The sequence below is a fragment of the Podarcis raffonei genome, chromosome 12 (assembly GCF_027172205.1).
Source record: "Podarcis raffonei isolate rPodRaf1 chromosome 12, rPodRaf1.pri, whole genome shotgun sequence".
Classification (NCBI taxonomy): Eukaryota; Metazoa; Chordata; class Lepidosauria; order Squamata; family Lacertidae; genus Podarcis; species Podarcis raffonei.
Window position 1 is genome coordinate 11,828,599 of NC_070613.1, and position 26,455 is coordinate 11,855,053.

General features: G+C 41.8%; 1 protein-coding gene across 6 annotated transcripts in view; it reads left to right on the top strand.

Annotated features, from left to right (window-relative positions):
- DPP6 (dipeptidyl peptidase like 6) overlaps window positions 1-26,455 on the top strand; it is a 519,694-nt gene that overhangs the window by 274,077 nt on the left and 219,162 nt on the right. The window contains exon 1 of one of the 6 annotated variants that reach the window (XM_053359655.1): window positions 1,635-2,144. The exons of the other annotated variants lie outside the window; for them this stretch is intronic. Within the exon in view, the coding sequence (XP_053215630.1) occupies window positions 2,088-2,144 (57 nt within the window). The 5' untranslated portion in view covers window positions 1,635-2,087. Of the gene's footprint in view, window positions 1-1,634; window positions 2,145-26,455 lie in introns of those variants that run through there. 6 annotated transcript variants of the gene reach the window in all.

Consider the following 26,455-nt stretch of genomic DNA (forward strand, 5'->3'; position numbering starts at 1 on the left):
TTCCTTGCACTATAATTCCAAAGTGGTGTTGCAAGAATGTGCATCTTTCCTGGAAATGAATTGCAAGTGCACAATAATTATGAGCCACTCTAAAAAAAAGAAAAAGGAAAAAAGGTCTTACACCCCCCCAAAAAACATTTGCATTTGGCCCTCGCTAGCAAATTTACAGTTCTAGCTGAGGAGGACAGGGTGGAATTTGCCAGACCTAATAATTATAGCTACTGTATTCAGTTCAAGCTGCATATGACACTCATAGAATAGAATCATAGAGTTGGAAGAGACCACAAGGGCCATCGAGTCCAACCCCCTGCCAAGCAGGAAACACCATCAGAGCACTCCTGACATATGGTTGTCAAGCCTCTGCTTAAAGACCTCCAAAGAAGGAGACTCCACCACACTCCTTGGCAGCAAATTCCACTGTCAAACAGCTCTTACTGTCAGGAAGTTCTTCCTAATGTTTAGGTGAAATCTTCTTTCTTGTAGTTTGGATCCATTGCTCTGTGTCCGCTTCTCTGGAGCAGCAGAAAACAACCTTTCTCCCTCCTCTATGTGACATCCTTTTATATATTTGAACATGGCTATCATATCACCCCTTAGCCTCCTCTTCTCCAGGCTAAACATGCCCAGCTCCCTTAGCCGTTCCTCATAAGGCATCATTTCCAGACCTTTGACCATTTTGGTTGCCCTCCTCTGGACACGTTCCAGTTTCTCAGTGTCCTCAGTGTCCTCAGTTGTGTGGTTCTTTACATTATCTGTTTAATAAAATTAAAGTGTTTGAGAACCAGAAGATAAGTGAAAGGAAAGGAGATGTGTAACTTTCCCCCCTCTTGTCATTTGTCATTGATTCTGGTCCTGGACCTTGGCTTTAATTAAGTTCTGGGAGACTTCCTTTACCCATCTCCCTTTTTTTGCAATAGCAATGAAATAGAAGTGTGGATATTATTTGGGCACTTCCAATGCATGCTTATTGGTTTCATGGAGATTCTTCTCTCTACTAATTGCCATGAATACAAAATAATCCATAGCAGTTCTGTTTTTATTAATCCAAAGTAAATTGGCTTAACTTTATGTACATGACTGTTTTGAAAGGGAGAACTTGTTCTGTTGCTATTTTTACAAAAAATCTTTAAGAAGTTAGATAGGGTCCCCCCCCCTTGTTGCTTTTCTGATTAATCATCCTGTGCTGTGCATGGTACAGTAGATCACACAGTGGTCCACAACGCACGTAACGCTTACCACAAGGAAGTCATTGAAAATGGCATTGCTACTGTGTGAGTGACCCCTGTGGGGAACTGTAACATGTGCTCTGACTAGTGGCAAGGTGAAAACAGCTGGGTGCGCACAAACAGATCACTCCATGGGGAATACTCCATGTGGCTTCTTTAAAAGGAGCCACAGCACAGCTGCTTATTCTGTGAGATCAGGCTTGAGAGTGAGTGAGCGTAATAATGGGGCAGCTTATCTGAGGTGCCTGCTCAGCATTTGTCCCTATTGATTCCTTATTGCAAATGCCGGGAGTTTAAATTGGCTGCTGGAGCTATCCCCTGCACATTTCTGCTACAATGCTAACCGTGAGCATGCGCAGCACCAGTCCTCAACTGACTGTGGAGGGGGGGGGGAGAGGAGTACCACATCGCGGTCTTCTAGCTCCGAGCTGCCAGTTCCTGGTTGCCAAGCAGTTATTGTTTCTGTGACGATTGCGGAGGCTGTTGCTAATTGAAGAAGCCTTCTCAGCATCCTCCTTTCTCCTCTTTCGCTCTCCTCATTTAAATTTTAGAGGCAGAAAGAACAGAGAAAGAGAGAAGGGGGTAGAGATTAAGGGTGGTATATATTTTGGCGGTATTAAATTTTTAATTGGGAAGGAGAAGAGAGCCGCTCTCTCAGCTGGTGATTAAGTGATGGGCTAGTTACTCATCTGTATTCCTTTAGCTTTTGTGACTCGAAACACTTGCACAGTTGAACGCACACACGCACACACATCCTCTCTCTCTCTTTCTCTCTTTCTCATGCACGCACACTCAAGCGACCACATACACACAGACCTGTGAAATCCTGTTTGCCACTGCAGTGGGCACAAGTAGGTGAACATGACAACAGCTAAGGAGCAAAGTGCTTCAGGGAAATCAGTCCAGCAACAAGAACAGGTAATGCTGTTGACTTTCTTTTGAGCAGCGTAGAGATTTGTATGCCTCTTGGTTTGTTTGTTTGCTTGCTTGCTAGCTTTTCATTTATGGTAGAGGGTGACTAGTGTTTCTATACAAGTCATCAAGCCAGTGCTGTTTTCTACTTATTCTGTTATGTGCCTATTCTCTATAAATACATGTGTGTGTGTTGTGTGTGTGTGTTGTGTGTGTGTGTGTGGTGTGTGTGTGTGTGTGTATTAATATGATGCCTCTAGCCCCATGTTATGTGTAGAGCAGGAGCATTTTGTGCAGGACCTTACTGGGTATTTTGTGTTTAACTGTACACTTCCAGGCGGGACAAAGGGTGGGGAGAGGGTCTCTTCCTGTTAGAATCAACCCAGTTCTGCATCTGCAGCTTGCTAACAAGGGTAGACATCCTAACTACTTTATTTCTCCTTTCCCCAAGTTGTGCCTGGACTAACGAAAGCAGATTTTTCCATGCATTCCTTGTACCTGTAAAACCACCGCCTAGCAATGTTGTTTCTGTTCAAGAATGAAGTGTGAGCAACTATAGAGATACCCTGTTCCAATCATGGTCCAAATTTAATTAAGCTTTTCTTAATGGGAAATCACAGACTATTTAAGCCATCCTGAACACCTACCTACATTCTATATTTGTCTTCATACACTTAGCAGGGCTGCCACATCTCCACTCCCTGGCTTCTCATGTATAGAGATACAGCAACCCTGACACACTGGAATTTAGCAGGTGAAGCTTCTCCTTCCTTCCCTTTGCTATTTAGCTTCATGCCAGCTGTTTAATTTGTGTGCGCCTGGGCTGTTGTTAAATGCACAGGAGAAAGGCCAGTTGAAGAAGAAGAAGAAGTCGTCAGACCTAAGAATTGCCTCCATATACTTGTACCAGCAGATGGATGATTGTTTTTTCTGGTCCAGTTCATAAAATGAGTATTTCTCAGCTTGACTTCTTGACTCAATTGAAACAACTTTCACTGCTGGTAAAGCAACAGCCACTTCATTGGTCCTGAGTAATAGGCAAGGATAAGGATAGCTGACATATAGGAAAAGATTGCTAGGACACCTGAGATGCAGCTGAATGTTGCAAACATTTCAGAGGGGGCTTCTGTACAGAAGCAGAACAGAGTAGAGTTTCCTCTCCTCCCCCAATAAGCCCTGCCATCCCTCCCTGTGTTCACATGTAGCACAGTCTCCACTGGAAACTGAAGGATTAACCCATCTGTTCCAGGTTTCACATTCTTACATTTTCACTGACCGTGTTCAGATGTAAGGCATAAACCATGGTTTAGCACCAAGATGGTGGAACCTGCAGCCTTCCAGACGTTCTTGGACTTCCATGAGCCTAGTCCACCCTCCCAAGATTTTGCATGCTCCCCCTACCCTCTCCTGTGCAGCTGCAAAGGGATCAGAAGCGTCCATTTCCATTTTAGGTTAACCACAGTTTGACCTGTCATCCAAAGTCTGAACTGTGGTTATCTTTAACTACGGTTTGTTGAAATAAGCCAGCTTCAGAAACTGTGGCTTGAAGTTGGCTTGCTTCAATTAATCAGCATTAAGATTAAGCCACACTTTGTCTGGGTTCACAAATTTCAGTTAATTTAAAATGGGAGTCTAAGTTTACAAACTCTTCCTTGAGGCTGCACTGCAGGAGGCGTGGGGGGGGGGCACATGAGCCCCAGGCTCATTGCAGCTCACTCTTGTAATGTTAAAACATAGTTTAGGGTAACGTCTGAACCAGCACTTTGTCACTGAGATTACAATGCTGCTTTAGTCATTGACTAGGATAGCACAGGGGACCAATTAAAATAGATCTCCCCAGACACAAATTAATTCTTAACATAGTTTTCTTCCGGTGATATGCTGAGAGTTGCAATCTTTTCTTTTCTTCTCTCTCTCTCTCTCTCTCTCTCTCTCTGTGTGTATTTGAAGGTAGGCTGGAAAGGCAGATGGTTGGATCCTCATTAGGTGCAGTGCAATCAGAAATAGCACACAAGGACCTGACTTTTCAGGGTGACATTTTATTGAAGCAAAAAGCTTTATCAGCTTTTCTGCTTTAGCGGGAAGCAAACCTCCTCCACCATCCCTGTCGCACTTTTGTTTCTCTGAAATTCCACCTTTCATTTAAACAAACAAAAAAACTTTCATTGACTTTTTTGCTCTCTTTTAAAACATTCTTTCTTTGTACATCAGGCTTGCTGTTAGATCAAGCGTGCTGAAAATCTTGAAATTAAGATTATTATTTTTGTCAACAACAGACAAAAGGCCTTGGACTGTGAGGTTTTGTTTTGTTTTTGTTTTGCAACATTTCTTTAACCTCCTGCTGCTTAATGGGCCCTCTCTCCTACTGCTAAAAGCTTTGTGAATAAGCTGCCACCTAAAGTGACTCAAATGAAATAACATTTGCATCATTCATGGACTTTGCCTGTGTGCCCTTCACTTTAGATTTAGCCTCATTTCTGTTATACACGCTGAAGAATTCTGTGTCTGTGCAAAGCTTCCATATGCTAACAGGAAGCAGGAGTTGATCCAATCCTTGAGATCGCTCATCCTGTTTCCATGGCAGTGAAATGGTGTGTAGGCCTTCTTGTGAGAGTTCTGGTTTAAGAAATAGGCAGCCAACCCCCGCTCCTTTATGTAAGTTGCTGTTCTTATATAAAGGAAGCTGGTCTCTCTATATTTCTAAACAGACCAAAAACTGTATTTCTGTAAGGGCGGATCTGCCACGACTCATTCCCAGACTCAGACTGCAACCCTGTGCATAATTTTAATGTCTCACATTTTATTATTATTTTTTATATTTTGCTGGAAGCCGTCCAAAGTAGCTGGGGAAACCCAGCCAGATGGGTGGGGTATAAACAATTAAATTGTTGCTGTTGTTGTTGCTGCTTTACTTGGAAGTCCTATTGAAATCATTGAGATTTACTTCCAAGTAAACATGGATGGGATTTGGATGCAAAAGAGAGATGTTGTTGAAATTCTTAAATGAAAACTGTTTGCTGAGCAACTGAGAAATTGTACTGTAATGTTCCAAGTAAAAGTACTGATGGTTATACTCTCTCAGCTATGATGTTACTGTCACATAATTATGTCAAACAAACATACAAATAAACTAAGCATTAGCCCTTGGTAAGAGTTGAGAGCCCCATTTCCCAGTATTCACATCTTCTTTTTGGGATATTCCCCCTTCATGAAAAAAAAGCAAAGATTAAAAATATATATATATTGAATGGTATTATACTTTAGAAGTCATTTGTAGTGGTCTACAGTTCAATGTTTCCATGTGGATTTGTGCTTGTGTGTGCATATGTGATGGGGGGGGTAGATCTGGTATTAAAGTAATGGCACTCTCCTCTTACATAGAAATTAATTGAGAAGAAATTGCCTGTCATGCAGTGGAAGTACTTCTGTAACTGTGCTGAAGATTATGCCTACTTTAGAAGCAGCTGTTACTGTCATATAAGACATTGCGAACATTTCCCTTTTTGCATTCCCCATCATGGCATTACTTTTGGACTAAGGCATTACAGTTAGCTAAAGTATAATTGGGTTTTCTGCAATACAAAAAGGAAACTAAAAATGGCCGGTAAGTAGCGCCAAGGGGGTGGTATGATTATATTGTCCTTCTTAATTCTCCAAATGCTTTTGCATAAAAACCCTTGATCTGTCTTAGTAGTTAAACATGAGGTTATGCATTGAAATGTAAAGATCTGGAGCTTCAGCTCCAGATGACTCAGACCACTAGTTTAATTAAACATGCCTGATAGTTTAAACCGTGGCTGATCTGCAGTTTTCTTGTTCTTAACTTGGGCAGAACATTAAGAGCCCTGCAACCCCATTGTTTGGTCACGCAAAGCCCTCTCTATACGACAGTCATCCAAGTGAAATCAGTAGGACTTACACAAGTGTAAGTGGCCTCGGAATTTAGAGCTGAATGTCTCATCATGCTGCATGCAAAGCAGATTGCATCGCAGGAAAAATATGAGGAATACACTGAAAGCAGAGTTTCCTTCCTCCGGACTCAGGACTTTGGAAGGGATGGCCTTTTCCACTCCATTTTTCAATAACTCATAGAATTTATCTTTTGCACAACACATAAACTACACAGACCTGCTGTCCATAAAAAAAAATGTATGTCAGTTGTCAGTATCAGTGGCGTAGCGTGGGTTGTCAGCACCAGGGGCAAGGCAAGTAATTTGCGCCCCCTAACCCGTGGATTTGCGCCCCCTAACCCGTGGATTTGCGCCCCCTAACCCATGGATTTGCCCTAACCCCAGATGTTGCGCCTGGTGCGGCCGGCCCCCCCTGCACCCCCCACGCTACGCCACTGGTCAGTATATGTTCCTTGGACTCCACGGGTTGGCCGATGGTGAATGTCAACTTGGTTAAGACATAATGTGTAACCATGGTTAGCTGAAGGTGAAAGCAAAGGCTGACATAATGTGTAACCATGGTTTGCTGAAGGTGAAAGCAAAAGCAAAATGACTGTGCTGGAGAAGCGTGGGGGGGCGTGCAGAAGTCTCATGTGCATGACTGTCATAGCATGTCCAAGATAAGGAAGGCACCCATCTAGTTAACTCTTTGTTGGCAAGAGAAACACTTACAGCAGCTTCCACAATGCTCTGGATGCACTTCTAGCCTCTAGGCATTGGTCCACAGGTCTGAGCCCTATGGAGCAGTTGCAGCAATGGAGGGGACTCCCCTCCTCTGGCTTATGTACCCCCCTCTGACTTCTCCTGCACGGAAGTCATTGCTGCTCTTCCATTTTCAAGCCCCTCCTGGTTCTAGGAGACAGTCGGGTGTTGGAAGTTTCGGAATCTACTGACCCATCCCCAACCTGACCCATCCCTTCTTCCTCCCCCACATCCTGCACCCCTTCCTCTGCCTTGGTCTGCCCTGACTCTGCCTCCTTCCCTGGCTCTTGCTTTGTGGGTGTCATGACACCCCTTAATCTCTGGTCCCCTCTCCTGGGTCAGCTCCCTGATCTCCTGCCTCTGCCACACACTCTGTCAATGACAGTGACTAACTATAGTTTAGTATTGTGTGCAAACTAGGCCAGTGAGTTAAAAAACCCACATTCTGAAAAGCAGAAACCAAAAGAGGGCACAAATTTGCATAACATTTGCATATTTTGATTTGTACATATAGATGCAAATTTAGACACAATTGCTGTACACCTTACCAAAATACTGTGACCAGGTGATATGTGTGCCCGCTTACTCCGGGTGACTGTTGATGGGCAACTTCAAGGAACTTGTAGCTCTCCCTTACAGTTCTTTATCCCTAAATCTAAGTTGGCCCAGACAGCGCTTCAAATAGAGGACTGTAAAGCAGAATTGTGGCCACCCTAAATCCACAGGCCCTGACTAAAAGGGCATAATTTATGGTGACATAATTTCTGCAAACCATAGTGACATGTATTTTCATTTATTGTGTTGAATTTTCAGTTTCTGCAAACCATAGTGACACCTGTAAAGACTACATACTGATCATGCCTTTGTTAGGAACATTGGTTGCTAATTGCCCAGAATAATTAGCTGATGGGAACTAATTAGGAGAGTCTTGATACAAGGAGATTTCTATCAGGGTGTGCAGAAGGAAGAGCAATTTGGAAGAAGCAAGCACAGAGAGATAGAGAGCTATGAGTAATCAGGACACATCTTTGGGTGCAGGGCTTCTCTCTGAGATACCTGATATAAAGTAATACATCTGCTGCCTGGTAGGAGTGTCGGATGTGTGTCTTCCCTTATGCTCTGCTTAAACATTTGCAAATGTTACAAAAATGCCTTAGGTCTCCAGTGTTCACTAGTCCAAAGGAAGCCAAAATTCATTGCAAGTCCCTCTGACAATTGTGGAAATGGGGGACATGCAACACATTCCTGAAATCTACACAATCATAATGAGTCCTTCTCACTGAAGGTATGCCCTCCAACATTTCTCTGATTAAAATAGGGATGTCCCATTCCAAAATGATAATTTTACTATTTATACCTCACACATCTTACTGGATTGCTCCAGCCACTCTGGACAGCTTCCAACATATATAAAGACATAATAAAACATTAAATGTTAAACAAAAACACCCTTACCTTTACAGAATTGCCTTCAGTTGGATATGGGGTCAGATAACTCCATACCCTCCAACATTTCGCCAATGAAAATAGGGACATCCTAAGGAAAAGTGGGGCATTCCGGGATGAAATCAGAAACTGGGATGGCTTCTCTAAATCAGGGACATCCCTGGAAAATAGGGACACTTGGAGGGTCTGGGAAGTTCTGGCCCAGGGTTGTGTCTAGGCCTCTATGGGGCTTTTTAGTTGAATGACTGTGAAGGGAGAGAATCTTGCTGCCAGAATACAGTGAACCTACCAAGAAGTTAAATTGTGCAATGGATTTGGGGAGTGTCTCCTGCTGGTCAAACCAAACTGCAGTTGAAAGTAGCTAGGAGGCACCATGTCTTGTGGATTTCAGGACGGTGAAGCCACTGTATGCCCTTTCTGTAAACTGTGTTGCTTGCACACTGGAGAGCCAGTGTGGTGTAGTGGTTAAGAGTGGTAGTCTCATAATCTGGGGAACCGGGTTCGCTTCTCCACTCCTCCACATGCAGCTGCTGGGTGACCTTGGGCCAGTCACACTTCTCTGAAGTCTCTCAGCCCCACTCACCTCACAGAGTGTTTGTTGTGGGGGAGGAAGGGAAAGGAGAACGTTAGCTGCTTTGAGACTCCTTAAAGGGAGTGAAAGGCGGGATATCAAATCCAAACTCTTCTTCTTCTTCTTCTATTGGCTGATCACTTTATTTTAATCCCTTGCACTGTCACAGATTATGTTTACTGGGGCATATTTACTATTTTTCTTCAACAGTTTGAGAGCATCCTTGCATTTGAGCAAGCAGGGAGGCAGCTGTTAACTTTGTATATACCCTTAGGAGTTCAGCTAGTAGTACCCTTCTTTTTTAAAAAAGAAAACAAAAAGCAGTGTACTGCAAAGATTAGCACTGTTTATGTAGAATAAATAAAAAAAACTGGTAGCTTCATCCCATATGCTCTAAGCAGGGGGCAGCCAAAGTCATTTTGCTACCCTGAGCAGCTGTACGGCTTGTTCCATATATTTGCAGTTCCACAGATAAACTCTGAATCACAACTTTTTGGTCGCTTTGTGCTTTGTTGGTACCTTTAAACATATTGCTGTCCCAAGCAATTGCTTGGGTTACTTCTGCCAGCTGGACCTGGTTCTAAGGCAGCAATATACGCATGTCACCCTTTTCCAGCAAGGCTAGCTGAACTGAATGAAAGTCTTAAGTAGAAGGCTATGCGAAATTGGTGCTTGTTGGTTTTCGTTCCTATATTCTAATTGCTCATATTAGAGTTCAGGTTAAACAAACAGAGGAATGGAAGTCAACTACACATCTTTCCCTCTTCCCCAGTATGGTAGAAAAAGCGAGATTTAAATTACTATCCTTCTTAACAAAGAACATTTCTTGTCTTTGTGGTAAGAGAATAAAGCCAAATGAAGTGGCAAGGCTGTGTTCCGAAAGTAGGGTTGCCATATTTCCAAAAGTGAAAATCTGGACACGGACACAAAAGTTATTGAGCTTTATTTTGGCAAAGTTGTTGAGCTTTTTCTGCAAAATCCCATACAAGAGAAATGTTTTAAAGCTATTTTTTAAGGAAAATTGCCAAAACCAATCAACACTTCTTCTATGGACTGCCATATGCCTGGGTTTTCCTAGACAGTTTATCTGATTTTTTAAAAATGTGCCCAGGCACCATTTTGCATGATCCTGGCTATGTCTGGGAAATTCCAGATGTATGGCAGCCCTAGAAAAGCCAGGGGAACTCGGAGCATGCATCGCAGTGGGTTACAATAACCAACTTATTCATTTGTTCCCTGAAAAACTGCAGAGGCTATGCATCTAGCAAAGGCATGCGACAGTCCTTTCAGTACAATAATGCATCCAATGAAATGGGTTGCATTTTGGGATGGCCACACACACAAAATAAGTCCCTGTATCACAGTGCATGCTTTTTTTGTACATGACCAGAGTTTTATGGAAGGAGGCAGCGAAAATTGTGACTCCCCTCACCTACAGTTTCAAGTTGTATACCAAGGAATTTAGCATCATTTTTCCTGAATCACTGAGAGACCAAGGAAAAGCTGGTTTAGAGTCAGGTGAGGTAGGTGGCCCAGAAGGATTGCTAAGTCAATGTCTCTACTCCTGGCAGCTTACGATCTCAGGGCTCCTATTGAATATTGCCTTGAATCCGAGGCTGTCCTCTCCCAGAGGTGAGTCCCTTCTTATGAGTACCAAGTTTCTTTGCCAAACCCACATCCCACTTTTGGCTCTGTTTTAATGTAGTTATGAAACAGAGAGGTGAATGTCCTTCTGGAGATGTTGACATTCAGAAGGGAAGAGGGGGAGAAAAAGGCAACATTGCAAACTGCCCATAATATGTACAAAAAAATTAGAAAAAAATCAGTGTTGTGGAAAGCAGAGTCTAAATGTGATTTTTCGTGGCGGGAGGGTTGCATATTCCTTAGTTTTTGGTGCTCTCTTGACTTTGCCACTTGGTCAAGAAACATTTCTTGCCATTCTCTGAATTGATAGAGCTCCTTTGACAACCAAGCCTTTAGAGTCACGGGCCAGTCCTGTGGAACATCCTACCATTAGAGTTCCAGCAGGCACCTTCAGTGCCAACATTTAAATGCTTGCTGGAAACTTTTCTGCCAGGCCTATGCAGGCAATTAAGAGTGCATCATCCACAAATGGCCTACTGGTGCTTGTTTTTAATTCCTTTGGTTTTAACTTGCTTTTAACTTTTTATGGTTTTGCTGTATGGTTTTATGTTTTCGTATTGTTGTAAACCGCTGTGATATATTTTATTGATACAGCATTATAGAAATATTTTTGTACCTAAATAATTAAACTACTGTTGACTACTAAAGTTTATGTAACTCGGTGAGAACTGACAAGGATAAGACACTCATTCTATTTTTCCTATTCCTGCACAGGGCTGTGTGAAGTTAAGGATAGGCCAGTGCAAGGCCATAAATAGTGATGCTGCACCTTTGAAAACATCCTATCTTTCTGCTCTCGTGGCCCGACATATCACTGCCCACCACCTTCAATCATCTCTCACTTTGACCTTCTCCTTTCGTATAACTCCACTCTTTTTCAACTGCTGCTCTTTGTGCCTCACACTTTCTCCCACAACATCTCTCTTCCTCAGCTCAGAAGTAGGCCCACTTCTTCTGTGAAACCTTTAGTCTTGATGGGAAGAGGCTGTAGTGGAGAACAGGTGGGAAGACAAAGGGATAATCATCTCATCTCACCTGTGATTCTCACTGCAAGTGGCTTCCTATGCTAACATGAGCATCATAAGGCAAACACAGGGCTGGGAGCAATACATTGTATCCCAACTCTAGAGCAGACCAAGTGAAATTAACGGGCCAAAGCTAGCAATGTGTTTCCTTTGTAATGTGTGCTTGCACCCTTAGTCCTCCTCCTAAACGAAATCTAAGGACACAACAACTGCACTTATTCACATTCATCCCTTGACTTTGTGGGAAATTCTAGTCAAACACGACTAGCAATCTTACGGCTAGTTAATCCATTAACGGATTAAGATCATAGATCTGTACTTCCAGACTCAGCTACAAGCCACAGCCCCTCACCTCCTGGAAGGAATGAAGTTAAATTTCCTACTTTGTTCTCTTTCACCATGTGAACTCACCAAAATAGGACTCGACTGAGCTTCCTCACCACAAGCTCAGCCTGCATGCTTCGAGTTATTCCATTGCATTCCATGACGAAAGGGAATATGCAGTTTATCAGATGATTTATTGTTGATATAGTTCTGCAGAGATACCATAATGAATGTAGAGTTGAGTGTGAATGCATGCTGTGCTTATTACACACAGCCCATAGCATAGCTTTAATTTTGCATAATCCCTGACTTGTAACTATCTCTCATCTCTTCCAATAATATTTTGCTTCAGAATCACTGTTTATTAATATGCAAACTATGTATTTAATTGATAAAAATGCATTAACAAAACATTTATCGGATAAAGAAAACTGCTAATAGTAGATAGGAGTACTTTTTCTGAATATCAGATGGTGATTTATTAGTAAGATAAAAAGCCAAGGTTTGTTTATAATTATCAATTCAAATTGAATATATTTATATATTAGCTAGCTACCTCAATAACAGGCAACATACAGCAATTGCTGTTCTCATCCTGAAGCAAAGTTCTTAACCTGAGGTACTATTTCTGGGTTAGTGGAGTCTGTAACCTGAAGCGTATGTAACCTGAAGCGTATGTAACCCGAGGTACCACTGTAGAAGCCAACTGGAGTAGCAGTTGAATCCTACTTCAACATTTGTGATGGGGCAGCATTGCTCACCACATCTGAGGGCAGGGGCGGGGCTAAAGGGCAGGTCACATGGCACACCCATAGCTCTGTCCTCCCACACATCCACCACCACCATGTGCCTCCCCCCATCCACTGCCTGAGGCAGTCACCTCATTTTGCCTAACAGTAGGGCTGGACCTGCCTGTATTACTGGAATTCACATTGCAGTCTCCTTCAGAAAAAACTATTACGCTATTAGAAAATCAGGTCTTCTTTTTCACTCTAGTGCGGTTAATGAAAAAGTTCAACATGCTGTCATTTCTTAGAATGATGATCTTCTGAAAGTAAAGGCTTAGAGATTAATCTTGACAAAGCTTAATCAGTACAAGATTCAGGAGAATTACGTCTGTTTCTTTCCTGTGGTCTTTCCCTCTTAAGGTGTAACGCAAGGTTTTACACAGCCAGCCTTTCGGGTCGCATTTCTTTACAGTGGCAAGTTTTATTGTGCCATGTGCACAGTGGCAGCAAGATGGGAGGGGGAAGAAAAACAAGTCATGAATTTGCAAGGAATAAAATCCAAGGAGAAATTGACTGAAATATCCTCTGAAAGTATTTAGCACATAAGGCTTGTCCATTAGTAAAATGTTTATTGATTAATGGACCTTTCCTGACTTTCACTGTAGGAAAGGTCGTGCATTTCTCAGCTCACCATTATTGTCTGAACACTCAGCAGCCTCTCAGAAACACTGGTTGTCATTAAAAAGTACAGTATTTATTTAGCCATCTTATATTGGCAAATATGTATATTAACTTCAGTGTCATTTAAAGGCAATAAATAAGCACATAGTCAGCATGCTTAGTGGTGCTTGTTTTATGAGCCCATGAATCAAATACTGGATAAAAGTGTTTGCAGGAAGTAAATATCTAGAATAAAGACTGATGCATTTGTTAGTTCTGATCATAGATGTTTCCAGGTAAGAGGAAAAAGTCTTTCAAAGGTAGTTGCTGCTCAAAATTTAGTCCGCTATCTATGATCAGACAACCCTGTTAAAGGAGATCAGTTGTTTTGTGTTCTTAGAATTCTGCAGAACAATTCTGTGCATGTTCACTCATAAGTCCCACTGTGGTGATTACTTCCAAATATGTTTGAATACAGACTGCAATCTTGGGTTTGAATTGATTGAGGAATCAGAAAATCAACAATAGCAGGCAAGGCACCCTCAGAGACAATTTGCCCACCATTTCCAATCATCAGCCGGAGAGCGCTTCTTGAAGATAAGGATTGTGAACAACTGAAGTAGATGAGACCTTGCATATCTCTGAACTAAGTCATATATCCTTGGGCCAGCTAGAAACAAAGCTTTCCTCAACCTCAATATCTGGCTTCCAGATATTTTGGGCTAAAACTCTCAGCAGCCCTAGTCAGTACAACCATGTTAACTGGGACTTAGGAGAGCTGCCTAAATTATCTGGAAGACACCAGGTTGGGGAAATCCATTCTACAGTTTCATTTTTTTTAAAAAAAAATAATATTTATTGCTTTTAAAGATTACAGAAAAAGAAGAAAAGAGAAAATTTAAAGACAAATGAAGAAAGAAAAAAAAGAAAAAAGTGAAACAACACCACAATACAATACAGTATACAAATAATATAAACCCCAACCCAATCCCATTAAGCTAAACACATAAATAAATCTAAACAAAACAGTTTAAAATACATCTCTCCTTTTCCATATTCTATCCTTCATTTCCTTGTTTCCTCAACTTCCTCACATCTCCCTTTTTGTATTCCCATTCTTCTAGTTATTTCAGCAAATCCTTTCCATCTTTCTCTGTTTTTTATCGTCTTGTAAATAACATATTTTTTAACCTTATTTCCCTTTAAGACTAAATTACTTATCTATTCTTATCTATTCTTAACTTCTTCTAACATTTCTACTAAATCCATATAATAACATTCCACGATTTTTCTAACAGAAATTTTGCAAAATTTCTAAATATAAGCTTTAGCTTCTCAATCTTCCTCCACCCTCTCCTCTCCCTGGTTTCGGATTCTGCCAGTCCTTTCCATCAAATCCATATATTCCATCAACCTGGAGATCTTATGTCCGAGGCTCTTAATTCTTTTCCAAGTCCGTTCTGCGGATCTTCTTCATATTCTTTGATGCTCAGGAGCAAATCTCGGGAAAACTCCAACCAAACAGAACTTTTGTTCCTTCTGAACAGCTCAGCCAAATTTCCATAGTTGAAACTAAGGTCCATAGGGTATTTCAGGACGTATTTCAGGATTCCTCTAAGTCCATAGGCCCCCACAGCTTCAAGCTCCTCCAGGCACCACCCCATGTCCCAGATGTCAGTTAATCCCTGGATGAAGGGGTCTTTCCAACTTTCGTTCTTCAGTCCAAGCCAGGGTCCCATCCTCAAGCTCTGGTTTTTGCTAAAATCAATCATGCAGGGCCTCCATTTGTAATCCTCGATTTGCCTCTGTAGAACTGAGGATCCTTCTTGAGTTACTTTAAGTTTCACAACGGCATCTTTCTCCTTTTCCTCCACCATTTGTCTTGCCAAGATATTTTCCTTTTTTTTTTAAAAAAAAAGATATTTATTAAAATTTCCAATTTTTATACAAACAAAAAAACAAAAAGTTTAAAAACACATATAGTTCACAATACTTAGTTTTCAATGACATATTTCCCTGACCTCCTCATACCTCCCCTTCTTGTAATCCAATTCAAATTATTTATTCAGCAAATCCTTATCTCAAAGCATTACAGCTTATAAAAACACCTTATTTTCTATCCAACATCTTAGGTTATTATAACCTTACATTTTTACTTATAAAAAACCATTTTTTCATATTCCTTTATACCATTACAGCTAAAAACCACTTAAATTCAATCCAACATCATTCAACATTCCTTAATTTTACAATATTTCTGTAAATAGTCCTTAAATTTTTTCCAATCTTCTTCTGCCGACTCTTCTCCCTGGTCACGGATTCTGCCAGTCATTTCTGCCAATCCCATACAGTCAATCAACTTCATCTGCCATTCTTCCAAAGTGGGTAAATCTTGAATCTTCCAATACTTTGCAATGAGTATTCTTGCTGCTGTTGTAGATATTTTCCTGTACCAAGTCCATGTTGTTGCTTGCTTTTTGATTCAAGTTAGTCACTTTCTGTTCCCGGCTGTCAAGTTTGAAGATCATGTCATCTACATTTTTGTGCAGCTATTCAAGTGAATGATTTATTTTGAGTAATGCAGTCACAATAACTTCTCCTATAAGCATTTTGAATAGTCCAAGGTCAATCTCTGATTCTCAGAAACTTTATCTTGCAGCTGGAGTTTACCCTGTTACACTCCTGTAACAGTTTCACATGCTCCCTCTAGAGGGAAGCAGTTTCAAATTGTATCAGTTCTTTCAGTCACAGAAACAGTTTCGATTTTCAGTTATTTTCCCTCCCTTTAATAAACTCAGAAGAGATCAATGGAAACAGTATCTTTCTAATTTTAAGTATCTGTCAAATCCGTTCTGTCAGTGAACCTTCCCCAAACGTCATCAGGCAGACCGTCCCCAGGTTCAGAGCAGTGGTAGTTTACTTTTCCCTCTCTCCTGCAGGTTCTCCCTAGGTCCACGACTTCCCCCCTCTTCTCCTGCTTCCAAGGGGGGTTTGATATTTTTAACCAGTGGAATTTTAATCCTTTATCCAAAAACTTTCAGAGACTTTAGTTTGTAACGCCTTTGCTTCAATCTATTTACAAAAGCGGGAGGCGGACTTCCTGTTTAGAGCCTTCCCGCTACTTTGCCAAATTAGAATATTTGAAGATCCAAATTTTCCAGTCTACTCACGGGTAGTTGTTTAGAGTCCAATTGTCCACAGGAAAAAGTCAGCGCTCTCCGGCAACAGCAATGCGGCTTCACTCCGTGAAAGAAGCAGACGATTCAAAGCACCGCGCCACTCACCCCACGTCGCTCCGGATCCCCAAAACAGGGTTTCCCCGCGAGTAGGGGAGGCGCAAGAGGTGCCAGCCGAATCCCAAGTTCACAGGCTTCTCCCGCCTGTGATTTCTGTGGGTCTCTGCCTTCGCCGTGGCGGTCAGACCCTGCTTTTCACGGAGCAAGTTCCTCCCGATCGGAGGAGCTCCGCCATTGCCGGAGGCGTCAACCCGGAAGTCCCCTCCATTCTACAGTTTCAAATACCAAAGCAAACTCAGTTTTTATTCTAATGGTGAAAATGATTTAGTACTTTGAGAAATCCAAAGATGGATTTGGGGTAAGTGCATGCTGTCTCTGTGCTTTTAACACTGGTTTTACAACTTCATTGGTGGAGGGATCTATAGATGTGAACTGCAAACACTTTCTTTTTATCACTGGCAGTTGCACACTCATTGTCTTTATTCATAAAGCTGCAGGGCTGAAAATATGAAATGTTTCAGGACAGAACTGTTATCCTCTCCCTCTCTGATAACTCTGTAGAACTCATGGACATCCAATGAAGTTGAATGTTGGAAGATTTAGGACAGGAAAAGAAGACACTTCTTCATGCAGTGCACAGTTGAACTATGGAACTTGCTTCCATATGAGACAATGATGACCACCAACCTGGATGGCTTTAAAAGGATTAGACAAATTCATGGAGGAGAGGGCTATCAGGAGAGCCAGTGTGGTGTAGTGGTTAAGAGCAGTGGACTTGTAATCTGGTGAACCGGGTTCACGTCTCCACTCCTCCACATGCAGCTGCTGGGTGACCTTGGGCCAGTTACACTTCTCTGAAGTCTCTCAGCCCCACTCACCTCATAGAGTGGTTGTTGTGGGATCTCTGTCCAAATGCTTGAAACTGGTGTAGTTCTGCATGATCAGTAATAACACCAAGTAACATCACCCATCTAGAAATGATACCAGATAAGGATAGAAACACGCCAGAGACATTGCAAAGGTAGGGGTAGACCTGCACCCAGGGTATATTTAGAAATATTTCTGTAAAAGTTCTGCTTAAGAGCAGAAATACCCTTATATTTGGTGGCAGAAAACTAACAATGTTAAGTTAGAACTTTCTAGACACAAGGTGGAAGGGTGTGTGCGTGTGTTAAAACACCTTCTGTGAACAGGCTTCTTCTACTAAGAATCTAGTGCAATATGAATTACTATCTCTGACCTGAATAACTCAGAGGTGTGGAATGGGCTGGTTATCCTTCTGCCTCTTGAAGATTCGTAAAGCAGGGAAACCACTAGGGACCTACTAAAATAATAACCAAATATATGGCTGAATGTTTCAGTGTCCATGCCTCATACACACATAGAGGCTGGTGCTGATTTCCTCAACATTTTGCCCAAAATATCCCTAAATGCTAGATTATTGAAAAAAATGGCAATTGTTTTGCAAATATTGGAGTCATCCCTTAGCACCCTGCCAGGTGCACCTTAAATGTCACACCCAGTCCTGGCCAATGTTAGAGAGAATCTGTCAGTCTGGATGGGCCATTGGTTGTGTCCCACTGCAGATGCTCTTCATGTGTGGCTGTAATGTATCAGATGGTGTGGAAGGATTTTGATGTTTAATAATGCAGGGGAAAGCAATGTATGTGCATAGGGCAATGTGAGACACAAGCTGCTGTCGGATGGAAGTGGCAGCTGGATGGGTTACACCCCAGAGAGTTAGGTTGCCCTTCTGCTTACCAGCTCAGACAAACTGGAATTGTAAATATTTCATGCAATGTGGGACAAGGGCAGAATGTTTCAGTTTATTAACTGTGGAGTGACATGCCTGCCATGCTGAATCCTGAACATTTTGGCTTTTGCTGCAAGAGAACATGCTTGTTTCTTTCAGCTCATATTTGTGGCATTTTCTCATATTGATTTTTTAAAAAAATATGTTTGCTTATAGGAGTTTTAGTGAAGGAAAGGAATAAATTTGTTCCAAGTGTGCTAGCAAATCTGTGGGTGGTTTTCTCCCTTCCCTGCCCTGGTGACTTCCAACAACTTTTCTGTTATTTGTTTCCTACCAAAGCTACTTGATAGAATACATGTGAGTGACCTTGCTGTGCTTATATTGCTGCTCAACATTTTGCCCATAGTATATCATTTTATTCAAATGCCTGACTGCTAAATTAACAATAAACTAAACCTATATTTCATTATTTTTGATTACTTTGAGAGTTTCTAGTCAATAACTTTACATTTTAATACCCCTGCCAAAAATAGGATTAAATATGGTTTCAATTAATTTTAGGGATTAATAATAATCCTAACTTGACCATTACAACTGATTTAAGAAATGTTCACATTCTGTTTTACATGTCTGAAGAGCCAAAGATGAATGTAGGAACAGAAAAAGGATGTGACTTTGCAAAGTCCTTTCAGCAATCTGTTATAATCTTCCAGTGTACAGTATATTTGCAACTCATGGAGATTTGGTATCCATGGAGATACCCAAATTTAAGTGGCATATCCATTCAAGGTATAAGTTACTTTGCTGCTGCAAAGGACCGAGTAGGTATTATCAGAGAGACAGTGCTACTACCAGTCTCTTGTTGTTATTATCTATTCATCCTTGTGACATCTAACAACACCCGAGTGATATGAGATATATATTTTTTTTAAAGAATATTTATTAAGTTTTCCAATTTTTTAAACAAACAAACAAACAAAACAAACAGAAACATTAAACACAGGCATAGAATTCATAAACCATACTTTTAAATAACAAATTTCTCAGACCTCCTCGTACTTCTCCTTCTTGTATCCCAATTAAGATTATTTGTTCAGCAAATCCTTCATTTAAAGCATTACAGCTTGTAACATTACCTTATTTTCCAAACCCTTTTTTCCCCATCTATGTTCTTATATATCATTGCAACTAGAAACCTCTCAATTTCAATCCAACACCATCTAACTTTCTTAAATTTTACAATGTTTCTGTAAATAGTCCTTAAATTTTTTCCAATCTTCTTCAGCCGACTCTTCTCCCTGGTCACGGATTCTGCTCGTCAATTCTGCCAGTCCCATACAGTCGATCATTTTCATCTGCCATTCTTCCAGAGTGGGTAGATCTTGCGTCTTCCAATACTTTGCAATAAGTATCCTTGCTGCTGTTGTGGCATACATAAAAAAAGTTCTGTCCTTCTTTGGCACCACTTGGCCGACCATGCCCAAGAGAAAGGCCTCTGGTTTCTTCAAGAAGGTATATTTAAATACCTTTTTCAATTCATTATATATCATTTCCCAGAAAGCCTTAATCTTTGGGCACGTCCACCAAAGGTGAAAGAATGTACCTTCAGTCTCTTTACATTTCCAACATTTATTATCAGGCAAATGATAGATTTTTGCAAGCTTGACTGGGGTCATGTACCACCTGTATATCATTTTCATAATATTCTCTCTTAAGGCATTGCATGCCGTGAATTTAATCCCGGTGGTCCACAACTGTTCCCAGTCAGCAAACATAATATTATGTCCAACGTCTTGTGCCCATTTAATCATTACAGATTTAACCATCTCATCCTGAGTATTCCATTTCAGCAGCAAGTTATACATTTTTGACAAGGTCTTAGTTTTGGATTCTAGCAATTCTGTTTCCAATTTTGATTTTTCCACCTGGAAACCAACTTTCTTGTCCAAATTATAAACCTCCCTTATTTGGTAATAATGAAGCCAATCTCGCACTTTATCTTTCAATTTCTCAAAACTCTGCAATTTCAATCTGTCCCCTTCTAGTTCCAAGATTTCCCAATATTTTGGCCATTTAGCCTCCATGTTAAGTTTTCTCTGAGCCTTAGCCTCCATTGGTGACAACCACCTTGGAGTTTTATTTTCCAGTAAGTCTTTATATCTAGTCCAAACATTAAACAGTGCTCTCCTGACAGTATGATTTTTAAAAGCTTTGTGTGCTTTCACCTTGTCGTACCACAAATATGCATGCCACCCAAAAACATTGTTAAAACCTTCAAGATCCAAAATGTCTGTGTTTTCAAGAAGCAGCCAGTCTTTCAACCAGCAAAATGCTGCTGATTCATAATAAAGTTTCAGGTCTGGCAGGGCAAATCCACCTCTTTCCTTTGCATCAGTTAATATCTTAAATTTTATTCTAGGCTTCTTGCCCTGCCAGACAAATTTAGAAATGTCTTTCTGCCACTTCTTGAAACAATCCACTTTGTCCAAAATTTGCAAAGTTTGAAACAAAAACAACATTTTAGGCAATACATTCATCTTTATAACTGCAAATCGACCCAACAAGGAAAGCTTCAAATTTGACCAAATTTCTAAATCTTTTTTCACTTCAGCCCAACATTTTTCATAATTGTCTTTGAACAAATTCCCATTTTTAGCTGTCATATTAATCCCCAAATATTTCACTTTCTTAACCACAGTCAGGCCTGTTTCATTTTGGAACTTGGAGCTCAGAGGGAACCCGCCATCAATCGCTGGCGCCGACCGGAAGTCCCGAGTGATATGAGATATAACATCATTGCGCTGGGCATCTCCCTGACCCTTCTTCCACCAGCTAGCCCAATACAGGTTATTTGTATTAGAAGTTGAAGAATAGGAGGGAGAAAGAAATATCTTGGCCCTAATGCAATTCCTGTACTACTGCAGATCCAGAGGTCAGCTGCAAAGTGATTGAATCAACGTGCCACCCTACATTATCAATAAGCCATCAGTCAATTTGAGTTTATGCGGTCTACAGACAATAAATACAGTATTGGGTTATCAAAAACCAAAGCACAGCAAAATAATATCCATGCACAGATATTGTGCCTTTTAAAATAAGAGTGCAACAGAACACAAGAACAATCAGAAACAGTTTTTTAAAATACACACAATATTGACTCTGATAACTCATTGTCATTTTAATAACTGTGGCCTAGTTTTGATGGCTACAAGTGAGGAATTTGGCTATATTTTCTTGAAATCTCAGAGTTGCAGTTTTCCATTAAAACTGAAACAAGGAATTCATCCAAGTTCACCAAGTGTAGAGAAAGTACTGGGGCTGTAAATTGGGGTCTTACATCCTTATAAAACATACAGTATAGGAGAACATGGACTAATATTTAGACAGGCCAATTGTTGTTCTGTGCTGCATAGAACAGGTCTTCAGACATGATGGCACATAAGAATTAGGTTTTAGGCATCATCTTTTGGTTCTCTAGCACCAAGCAGGAATTGTGGGAGATGCTGTTAATTTATTCTTATTATTTTCAAAAAAAATATAAAGTGGCTTTGGAGAATATCACCTGAACATGACAATATGTGCATATTTCTGTCACTGTCTGCTGGGCATATGTGGGCTCAGTTCAAATTATGTGTGGCTTGCAAAGATCAGGGCATCTAGTCATCAGAAAGGCTTTATGCAGATGCACCTCTAGACCAACAAATTCCAATTCAAGGAATGAAAAGATCTGACTGCAGGAAGCAAGCGGAGCATTTCAGCATTGAGTCTTTTTGCCGCCCTCCAGAGAGTTGAAAGTGGTATGAAACAGGCATTGTTGCCATTGGTGTTGCTATATATTCCCTCCTTGATCTTCTCAGCTAAACAATATTTTGCAGTGCTTCAAAAACGTACAAAATCTTTTTGAACAGAGAAAACAGTGGAACAAAAGAATCAAGTGTGTGCAGCATGGGTAATGATGTCCACCTCACACCACTTTTAGCTGTCTGCACAACTAAAGCCTGCCTCCAGGGTCCAGGCTTTGTGATGCTAAAGACCTGGGTTCAGTTTCCCACTGTAACATAATGTAACCCCTTTGCCTTTAAAAAGAGAGAGAGAGCACAGCAATACAACATAGGTTAACCTCTAATACAAACGTGCAACTTTCCCAAAAGCCAGCGACCTTTCTTCTGTCGTGATTTGCAGAATATGGAATGCTGAAGTTCCCATTATAATTGAAAAGAAGAAAACGCACAGAAGCATATGTAGATATCTGGAGCTTGGCCCAATTAGTTTCAAAAGCTGGGCAAGCGGGGGAGACAGAAATAGCTGTGGGAAATGTAGATGGTAACAGGCAAGAGAAGATTGCCTGCAGAATCTTGATTCTAAAACAATAAATTAAAGCAGCCAAAATCAACTTGCACCTCAACTTCAGTGATAGGGAGCTAGGAACATGGTGTGCAGGCGTCGGGGGCGGGTTGTCTGGGCAGCTCACACACTTTTTCTTATTGACAGGGAAGAAGAAATCCAAAAGGGAAAAAAACCACACTAATTAATCATTCCTTTCCTTAACCTTTACTATAAACTTACTGGTCTGACATTTGAATCCCAATGCGCAATGTTGATTTGCATAGAATACATTTAATATGAAGAAGGTTGTCCATTAACTAGATGGAAGATATTACAGTACTTCTGTCCCTTAGGTTTAGGGACCTTGGGGATTGCTTTGAACATTTTCGCATGTGCCTCTAAACAGCACGTCTGAGCCTCTGTTGCAGTTTTTGTGCCACGCAGGATAGAATGTGGAAGTGGCAGCGCAGGTACGTTTTAGCCCATTGCAAGGTTAACGTTCATATTATAGATTGATTTAAGCACAAACCAGTGTAAGGTTCGTGTTTGAAAGCACTCTTGTTGGTATTTATATTGTGCCAATAAAACTCATGTTGCTTTACAGTGGGGGGGTGGAGGAGAATAAGGAAAGCAGATGGGTCCCTTACTCGAGGGAAATGACATAAGTTTATAACGCTTTGCGGATTCATGGGATTTTTTTTGAAAATGTAATGGGGAAAAGGTTGAACAGTAAGAAACATGAAATAGCATCCAGAAGAACAGCTTGATGTTCTTCACTTCTCTTGATTTCTAACCGGGAATTATAATAGGTCTCTTATTCCAGTGTATCTGGAGCATCGTAAGAGCACATCCACGGTCTTCCATGGGCTGGATTACTGCAATGCACTCTTTGTGAAGCTGCCCTTGAAGTTGGTCCAGAAACTGCAACTAGTGCAAAATGCTCACGGGGCACAATATCATGGCCATGTTACGCCACTGCTAAAAGAATTGAACTCACTGCCAATTAGGTACTGGGCTAAGTTCAATGTTCTGGTTCTGATGTATAACAACCTATACAGCTTGGGAATGGGATAACTGAAAAATGGTCTCACCTCTTGCGTACACTGTGTTCTGCAGGAGGGGGCCTCCTGCAAATACATCTTATTGGGTGGTCCACACAAAAAAGGAATCGGGCTTTCAGTGTTGAGACACATACCATTTGCAATTACCCATCAAACATTAGACAAGCACTGTATCAGTTGTATTTTTGTCACATACTTAAATTCTGCCTCTTCCAGCAAGCCTTTAGGAAGCTGAGGTCTTTCCCAGTCCGCATCTGTATTGGAATTGTTTTTAGATGTTCTAATTGTTTTATCCCTTGTGCGTCTGCCACTCTGGGTTGCTTTGGGAGGAAAGGGCAGGATATAAATTTAATGATAATATATAAGGATAAGGATACAATCTAGTCTCTTGCCCTTCTGCAAGGCATATTGGAGTAATCACAAGACCTATCTGTAAACCCTGAGATAGAATGCCTGCATTTGAATGGCCCAGAAAATGTTGTGCCTTCATTTTAGAACTGCTCTTTGAGCATGAACCACAAGTGGGAGAAGTTCCAGCCCAGTTGTTCCCACAGTCTAATCCTGCACCTTATTGCTCTGTCCCCAAGGTAGGCTTCCTGTACCAGCTGTATATGGTTCCATAAGCACCAGTGATTATGGTTGCTAATCCTCATGCATGTATACCTCAGATGATCAAACTGGCTGCCCAGGAGTTAGTATATTCACTTCAACCCACTGACAATATTTTTATGGTATTGAGGTATGACTTTTACAGTTCACAGTAAATACACTGTACCTACCATGTTAAACTTTTTTTTATTTACCATTCTCCTGAAGACAGTAAGTACCGTATTTTTCGCACCATAGGGCGCACCGGACCATAGGGCGCACCTAGTTTTTAGACGGGGAAATCAATAAAAAAAATATCTCCCCCCCCCCAGCCCCAAAGAGCAGCGTACAGGCTGCGCACAACCTCTCCCTGCCGGAGGGGTTGCGCATGGCTATAGCACAAGCCAAGGCAGCGAGCAGGATGGATCCCGCTGGCTGCTTTGGCTTCCTCTTTAGCCCCGCGCAATCTCTCCCTGCCGGGAGAGGCTGTGTGGAGCTAAAGAAGCCATAGCCCCGTGCAGCCTCTCCCTGCTGGAGGGGTTGCGCGCGGCTATGGAAAAAGCCTGTATTTGCTCCATAGGATGCACACACATTTCCCCTCAATTTTTGGAGGGGAAAAACTGCGTCCAATGGAGCGAAAAATACGGTAAATTAATCAGCTCACCTGCCCTTCAACCCATGGCAGGTTCCTGGTGAGGACCATTATTAATTAATTAATTAATTAATTATACCCCACCTATCCAGCTGGGTTTCCCCAGCCACTCTGGGCGGCTCCCAACAGATTAAAAATAGAATAAAACATCAAATATTAAAAACTTTCCTAAACAGGGCTGCTGTCAGATGTCCCTGGCCACTTTCCCAGTCAAAAGTATACAATTTCACTTCATCAAGGGACTTAAGGGACTTCTGGCGTCTGTGTGTGCAGGGCCTGGTGAGGTGTTACAGGAAATAGTTTCAACCCTACATGTAGTCCTTAGAATGTTGTTTTAGCTTCCTATACTTCCCTGCTGCTGCTGAATTCATCACTTGGAACTGGGATGCTGGCTGTTGCAGACACATTTCTTCAGAGGTGCACATGGGTCGACTTTCACAAGAGCCGAAGATAAACCCCAGAGCGGAAAATTCAGGCAATTAATCTGCAGTGTATTTGAGCATTAGAAGTCACACTTCTTGTAGAATCTGCTTTTAATGTGTGACTGAATAAAGGAAGGATATCCAAAGAAGTCAAACGTTAACGAAGACAAAGGAAGCCTAGCCCACCTTTTTTTATCAACATTTATCAGCAGGCATGCATCAATGCATCCCATTCTCGGAGTGAAATTTGTAGATGGGCTTGTGCTTTATAACAGCTCATGACCTGAGTCCCTCAAAAGGGGAAGAATTGGGCTGGATACACCGTTCACCATTGTCTGCTCCCTGCTACGTGGGCTGTTCTTGCACCCCTGTTACGCACAATAAGAGTCATTTGACAGCAGGCTTCAGTATAAGCCTTGCTTTTAGCCAAAGTCCTCTCCAAACAGCAAACTCAAGGCTAGATCATTATTGTGATGGGATGATGAGCTGCTTGTGCGTAAAATCCTAATCCCTCAGAGTTTGGCTAAGTCCCCAAACCTCTGTCTGTGATGGAGCTCCTTAAACATGACTCCATCAATCGCTCGTTGAATCGGACAGTGGGCGTTTACGGAACTTCTTCCAGCATAAAAGCTCCTTAACGGAAACGCGTCTTCTGGACTCTCGGCGTGACAGTTTCCGCCGAGGAGTGGGTGTCCCTACAGGAGGTCCTGAAATCTCCCCGCTGCTCCCGCTTGAAGTGTCTCTGAGCCCTCCCTCCGACTCACTTTCCCTTGGAACTCCACTTCTCCCCCTGCTAGTCCCCTCCTCCGCTGAATGGTCTCTCTCACCCTCCATGAGCCCTTTCACCTCCTTAGTCTCAGATGGCAGTTCCCTGACATCCACCTCCCCTCCAGGGCCCCCTTCACCCCCTTCCCTCCCCTCCTCTGCGGGAGGCGAGGGAGCAAAACCCCTGAAGGAACCTCCCTCATCTTCCGAAGTTTCGAACACTTCCCTCCACCTTTTGCTGTCTCCGGTTTCCAAGTACTCCTCCTCATCGGAGTCTGTTCCTCCTTCCAGCTCCGATTCCCTGAATCCCTCCAGTTCCTCCTCATCGTCGGTGGTGCCAAAGTACTCCCTCCGAAACCTCGCTACTGGCTGAGGTTTCCTGGGGAACCTTTGGTGGAACGTTTCGATCAAGATCTCGTCACGGACCTCCTCTGCCTTCACCCAGGTGTTTTCCGACTCCGGTT